This window comes from Malania oleifera, chromosome 5, assembly GCF_029873635.1.
Source record: "Malania oleifera isolate guangnan ecotype guangnan chromosome 5, ASM2987363v1, whole genome shotgun sequence".
Classification (NCBI taxonomy): Eukaryota; Viridiplantae; Streptophyta; class Magnoliopsida; order Santalales; family Ximeniaceae; genus Malania; species Malania oleifera.
The window spans coordinates 42,915,299-42,922,788 of NC_080421.1; the positions used below are offsets into that span (position 1 = coordinate 42,915,299).

Below are 7,490 nucleotides of genomic sequence, written 5' to 3' on the forward strand. Positions count from 1 at the left end.
ATAAATATCCAGATAATGTATACCAGTTGTCTAAGGCCTTGTATGGATTGAAACAAGCTCCTAGAACTTGGTATGAGAGGTTTAGTGGTTTTCTATTAGAAAATGAGTTTACCCATGGTAAGATTGACACAACACTTTTCATCAAATCCAAAAATGATGATATGCTCTTAATTCAAATTTATGTTGACGATATCATTTTTGGAGCAACCAATAATAAGTTGTGTAATAAGTTTGCCAAATACATGCAATGTGAATTTGAAATGAGCATGATGGATAAGCTTAGTTTCTTTTTAGGGCTACAAATTAAACAAGCTAAATATGGAACTTTCATATGTCAATCTAAATATGTCAGGGACTTGCTAAAGAAATTTAATATGGAAGAGTGTAAAATTCTTTGTACTCTTACGAGTTCTTCCATCAAACTTGATAAAGATGAGTAAGGGATCCCTGTTGATGTGAAATTGCATCGTGGCATGATTGGAAGTCTTCTATATTTCACTACTAGTAGGCCGGATATTATGTTTAGTGTGCACATGTGTGCTAGGTTTCAGGCCGCTCCTAAGGAATCTCATCTATTAGTAGTTAAACAAATCCTTAGGTATGTAGTTGGAACTATAGAGCTAGGCTTATGGTACCCTAAGCTTACTACCTTTGAGATTGTGAATTATACTGATGCTGACTTTGCTGGTAGTAAGGTGGATAGGAAGAGTACTAGTGACACTTGTCACTATTTAGAACAATCTCTTGTTTCTTGGTTATCCAAGAAACAAAACTCAATTGCCCTACTTACAGCCGAAGTAGAATATATCGCGGCTAGAAGTTATTGTGCTCAAACTCTTTATATCAAATAACAATTTATGGACTTTGGATTCTGCTACGATATAGTCCCGATTAAATGTGATAATACTAGTGCAATCAACATCTCAAAAAATCCTATCTCATATTCACGAACAAAACACATTGAGATTAGATATCACTTCCTTCATGATCATGTGTAGAAAGGGGACGTGGTTCCTGAGTTTGTATGCACTAGTGAGCAGTGGGCGGATTATTTAACTAAACCACTTTCAGAATATAGGTTCATACAAATTAGACGTGAACTAGGTCTTATGCATAGTAGAGATGCTCTTGGATATTTCATAGTTTGCATAAACTTAGGGGGAGCTTTCTAATAATTTCAAAGTCTAATAATTAATATAATAATTGGTATATCCCATTGGCTTAGACTTTAAGAAATTGGTTATGTTTTGCAATGCCCAATTCTCATATCTACTGCACGATGATGATTGCATTTATGTTTTATGTATTTATCATACTAAAATTGTTTGAGTTAAGTAGTTGAGAATAAACTGTTAGTTTTTAAAAACTAAAATAGGTCATTTTTATACAGGATTTTTTTTTTTTGGGAAAGGACCTATTTTCAAATGGCATGCTGCCAAATTTTTAAAAAATTCCCAAACTTATCTTGTATACTAATGTTTCATACCCATTGCCTAAGGCTATTACTTTCATAGCCCTTTTTTTAGTTGCCAAAAGGGGAAGATGGAAAAGAGGCAAAAATTGGGTTGCACTTAAGAAAAATAATTTGCATTGACAAACATTTACATAATGCATATTGTAAGGGGGAGCCTTCTAAAGCTATACTCATTTTTTGCATGGTGTACTTGTCATCATCAAAAAGGGGAAGAATGTTGACCTTATAGGTCACACCCAGTTTTGATAATGATAAATACTTGTTGTATTTGACGGCTATCTAAGGACATGTGCAGGTATATAATTGGTAAATCAAAGCGATGGCACATGAAGGAGAGCGTAAAGACCCTGAAGACCATATTTGTGTTGTACTTTAAATTCATTTTATATAATGCGGGTCTATAATAGTAATTAGGGAAAATGATCTGTAATAGTCAAATGCACTACATGCATGATATGATAGGTAAGCTCAAATGACCATAGGGAAACCAAATGACCGTAGGGCACCATTCGGTCGACTGACAATGGATTTTTTCGGTATCTTAAAAAAGACCTAGAATGACCCTAGAATCCACATGCATGCGCAAACATATATACTTATATGGATAGGGTGATTGTATAAGGGAGTTGGAACCGAAATACATTAAAAATGCATATTTGATCGACCGAACTGGAACATATAAAAATATTTAGTCAACCGAACTAGTTAAGCAGTCAATATTTTGGCCATAGCTCGGTCAATCGTGCCATGCCAAGTTCATATAACTTGGTCGACTGAACTCCCATCGGGTCAACATTTGACTCCTCGGTCGACCGACCAGATTTACACGGGCAACGTTCTTGTCTACCAAAATCCGATGTGGGAGAATCCAACCTCTTGGTCGACTGAACTTTATAGTACAAAATCACCTAGTCAACCGAACCGCATGAAAATGGAAAAATCGCCCTTGAGACCCTTAGTCTGGTCAACCGAACTCTCAGTTCAAATTTCTCCCGGTCAACCGAACTTCGTCACTTGGTCAACCAACCTCAAGTCCAGTCGACTGGTGCTCTCGGGTTGAAATTTTTTTTACCATAGTTAAACTTTTTAAACGGGGTTAATTATGCTAAAATGTTTTAAAATAATACTAATAATACCCTATGTGTCTTGTACGGTTATAATTATGGGGTAGTCTATATATACCCCCTCATTTGAAAAGATTAGCACCTAATTTAGCAATCTTGACTAGCAAAATTCTCTGAAATTCAAAATTTTCATATACTCATTTTGAAGCCTCCCATACTCACTCTTGCTAGTTCTTATTGCAAAAATCCCTTTGTAAGTGTGTGCTTGAGTGTTCTTGCTATTAGGCTATTGCTCTCCCATGCTTGATTGATTGAAATTATTTTATTTGGAAGCAAGACATTAAGTTTTTCCTAGGAGGCTTTATTGCATTTTCATTGCAATATCTCAAGAAGCTCACATTGCTTTTTGATTGCTAAAACATATTTCAAATCATCTTCAAATATCTCATGTGATTTACTTTGAGAAATATTTTATTGAGATATTTTTGCATATGTAAAAAGATCTTTGTTGAAATATCCTTTGATTAGTTTTATCTTATTGAACACAAAGATCAAATTGTTTTATAAATTAAATCTGAATATATCTTTAGGTTTAAATTTGTACAAAAATATTTGTTGAGATATTTAAAGTGTGCTAAGGATCTTTGTTTGAGCATTGTGATTGAAATCATTATTTTGACACAAGGATCACATCATTTTCACTCTCACGCACTGAATGCAACATTTGCATAAATCTTTGAGAGTAGACATTTAGACCACATTGGTCTTACTTCATTATATCATTCGGTGGTGTTTTGATTAGATCAGATACATATCTGCTTTATTGAGAAGCATAATCACTGTATCGATTTCATTATTGAGAAATACTGTTGTATTTTAGGCGTGGCCTAAGGGGCGCTAATTCAAGCCTGTAAGGATTGTCTGTAAAGGTTAAGGTCGGCCCTATGCTTAGTGACCTAGTTGTTTAGGTACCGCTCCACCCGTCAATTGAGCCTTATAGTGGTAATCCTTATACTTGTTAGCCAAGGTGGGGACGTAGGCAATTTGCCGAATCTTGATAACATATCTGGGTGTTATTTTTTATTTAACGCTTTCTAGTGCATGCTTGGTTGATTTTATTGTGCGACTTAATTTCCCTTGCATATTTAAATTGATTTAATTTATCTGCATTAGATTAACCATAAGGTTGTATAATACTGCTGTTAGGGAATTGATCAAGGATGTAAATTTTTTAAAAAAACAATTCACCCATTCTCTTGGGATTACGATAAAGCTAATAAAAACCAAGAAAGTGTTCTACAATTTTCTTATTTTGAGTTTTAGGATGGTCAAAATCGGGCTTGTGTGTTGCGGAACAAAAAAAAGAAAAATAAAAGGGAAGAAACAAGAAAAGAAAAAAAAAAAAAATGAAGTGGGGTGCGTCTTGATGTGATCCAGCTATGCAAGTGTGTGTGAGGCGCTGGGTCTGGGTCTTGTCTTGGGTCTTCACTTTGCTTGGATGAATTGTAAAAAGGGGAGTAGGGGTTACTTTTGGGTAGCTAGGGTTTTTGAGAAGAGGCTGGCGCGTGGGACATTAGAGGGGAGTCTACTTGCTGTTACCTAGAGAGCCACTGCACCACACACAACAGGAAGGACGAGACCCGAGCTCCCCACACTCCATGGCTATTCTTCTCTCTCTCTCTCTCTCTCTCATTTGTTAACTAGTTTATTGTTCAACAGTAATCTTGAGATTAACATGTTCCACTGTAGTCGCTCAAGCACCAGTTTCTGCACAATGGTTTGGAGTGAATTTTTCTCTCTTTGTTCAACAATTGGTCTGTAAGCGTATTATTTATTTGTGCTGTGAGTGACTGGTCTTGTACTTCTTCCCTTCCCTGCTCTCAAGCTCCTTGCTTGGAAGCAGTCGTTTCCTCAGAAAAAAAATCTTTCTTACCAGTTATTATTATTATTATTATTAGTTAAAGAAGAAGAAGCCAATAGTAATTAAAATCCAAAATCGTAAAGAAAAACAAAAGACCTATATTTTCCAAATATAAAAAGAAAAATAAAGACCACCTACAATTTGCAGAAAAGAAAGTCGTTGACATAGCTAAGCTAAGCATGCTTGGAGTCAGCCTGCCTGCTAGTTACGCAAACATTCTTATTAACAGAAAAGCCTAAACATGGAGACTGCGCTGCATGCGGATACAAACACAAACGTGGTTTGAAGCACGACCAAGTCATAACTCGCTAGTAATAAATTCCAGTGGGGTTTGCATGGACATGTTGCTGCTGCATGGAGTCATGCCCGATCCAAGTCCGCACAAACCTTGGTTTCCCATGTAACTTGAAAACGGTGCATTTTTGAAAGCCGTACCATTTGGGATTGGACCAGAAAAATTATTAAAGGAGAAATCGAGAAGGACTAGATTAATCAAATTGGACAGTGTTTCTGGAATTCTTCCCGATAAGTTATTGTGGGAAACGTTGAGATTCTTCAACTCGGCAAGTTGCCCCAATGTATGAGGAATTGTACCTGAGAACGAATTGCTGCTAAGATCCAACTTGTTCTGCAATTTAGTTAAGTTGCCCAGCTCAGAGGGTATGTTACCAGAAAGTTGATTTCCGCCAAAATCTAGGCTCGATAAGCTCCCACAGTTCTGGAGCTCTTTTGGAATGCCTCCTGTGAAGCTGTTACCCGAAAAGTCGAGATAGTCGAGCTTAGTTGAATTGCCTAAACTTGAAGGGATCTCACCGAAGAATCGATTGTCCCTTAGATCAATGTGCAGAAGGTTTGGATGTGATCCAAATACATCTGAAATATTTCCTGTGAACTGGTTTCGGTCGAATCGGGCTCTAACTAGGTCTGAGCAGTTCTTCAAGCATTGTGGCAGTGGCCCGGCGAAACTATTGTTATTCACTGTAAAATATCGCAGGCCAAAACCGCTGCATAGTTTGTTTGGCAGAACTCCAGAGAAGTTGTTATATGAAAAGCTGACAAAGTTCAAAGAGGGACTATTCATCCCAAAATTCTGTGGAATGCTGCCAGAAAAATTATTGGAGTAGACAGAGAACAATTGTAGGTTGGAAAGCTGAGAAATAGTGTTTGGCAACTCTCCCTGTAATTGATTTGTGTTGAGATCAATCTTAACAATTGAAGAAAGTTTTCCAACGTCTGGATGAATAGTGCCACTGAACTCGTTGGAGAAAAGTTGTAAGGATTTCAGGTTTGTGAGACTCCACACTGTTTGAGGAATCGAACCTGAGAGCTTGTTTCCCGAAAGGCCTAACCACCCTAACTCTGTCAAGTTCCCGATCTCCGAAGGGATTGGACCAGAGAAATTATTATTGTATAGAAAAAGGAAATCAAGATTTGTCAATAGTCCAATTTGGGATGGAATACTGCCAGTGAAGTTATTGTTTTGAAGTTGCAGAGAGATTAGTTTGGTCCAATTGGAGAGGAAAGAAGGCAATAACTCCCCGGAAAGTAAATTCTCAGACAAGCCAAGTTCAGTTATCTTGGTCAAATTGGTTAAGGACAGAGGCAATTCCCCAGTGAGAGAATTCACAGCTAGAGCCAAGTAGGTGAGGTCGGTACAGAGGCCAAGCTCAGGAGGAATTGTAGAATTCAACTTGTTCATCCTTAGGTCTAGTCTCTGAAGTTTTCGGAGCTGGCCTATTGAAGAAGGAATTTTCCCTTCAAATGAATTGTTAATCAAGTGAAGGACTTCAAGGTTGGAAAGTAGACCAATCTCTTCAGGAATAGACTCATTGAATTGGTTATCTGTAAGTCGAAGATCTTTGAGATCAGTCAACTTGGAAATATTCAATGGCAGTGGTCCTTGAAACAAATTAGCAGTGAGATTGAAGTATTCAAGCTTGCTCAGATTGGAAAACACTGATTGGGGTATCCCTCCGACGAGGTTATTTAGGGACAAGTCAAGATACACCAGGTTTTGGCTGTTGGATATGAACTTTGGGAACTCTGATCTAATTTCATTTTCAGAAAAACTAAGGTGAGTAAGCTGGGGAAAGCTAGAACTGTTTGACCACTCCGTATATTCTAAATTGTTTTTTCCCAAGTCCAAGTGCTCTAACTTTTGAAGGCTAGTAATTTGGAAAGGCATGGTGCCATTGAGATTGTTGTTGTGAAATACAAGGTACTGAAGCTGGGACAAGTTTCCGATCTCTGGAGGAATGTGGTCAGTGAAATGATTGTTGCCCAAGTCCAACAACGAGAGATTATGAAGATTCGAAATAGCAGAAGGTATCGAACCTTGGAGGTTATTGTTGCTGAGGTTAAAGCACAGGAGATTGGGAAATGAGGAGAAATTGAATTGCTGAAGTGTTCCGGTAAGGCTGGCATTGAAGAGGTTTATCTCGGATATGGTATCAGCAGAGCTGCAAACAATGCCTGGCCAGTGGCAAGAGTTATCGATGTCGGTGATGGACCAAAAACTGAGATAAGAAGAGGAAGAAAAAGAAGACAAGCTATCCTTCCACAGGAGAAGAGCCTTTGCTTCTTCAATGCTTGCTAATGTGATTTTCATTGGAAGCAAGGAGAGGAAAAGAAAATAAAGAACAAAGAAATGCTTTTGAAACATTTTGATGTCTAGCTTAAAATCAACTTCTTTTGCTCTGAGACTCCTTATGTTTTACACCACTGGCCCGTTTGCTTATATAGAATGTGAACACCTGCGAAACCAGAGAGAGAGTGAGAGAGAGTGAGAGAGAGAGAGACGGGTACTAATTAACAAAATGTCTTCAAATCTTATGGCACGATTGCTGGATTGCAGAAACAGTAATGCTATACTTGCCTACAAACTTGACACTTTTTCTTATCCATTATTTTTGTATAATTGTACTATATACATACCCACAAAGCAGTGGGTATATATAACTATGAAAAAAATATGATGTTTGGTAAGTAAACAAACTATTAGTATTGTAAAAAAAGATTGTGACTGCAACAT

The 7,490-nt window shown here is 37.4% G+C and overlaps 1 protein-coding gene across 1 annotated transcript; it reads right to left on the reverse strand.

Moving 5' to 3' along the window:
• Positions 1–4,757: 4,757 nt before the first annotated feature.
• Positions 4,758–7,067, reverse strand: LOC131155945 (LRR receptor-like serine/threonine-protein kinase GSO1). Its single transcript, XM_058109400.1, has one exon. The coding sequence runs from the start codon at positions 7,065–7,067 to the stop codon at positions 4,758–4,760; it is 2,310 nt and encodes a 769-aa protein (XP_057965383.1).
• Positions 7,068–7,490: the final 423 nt, after the last annotated feature.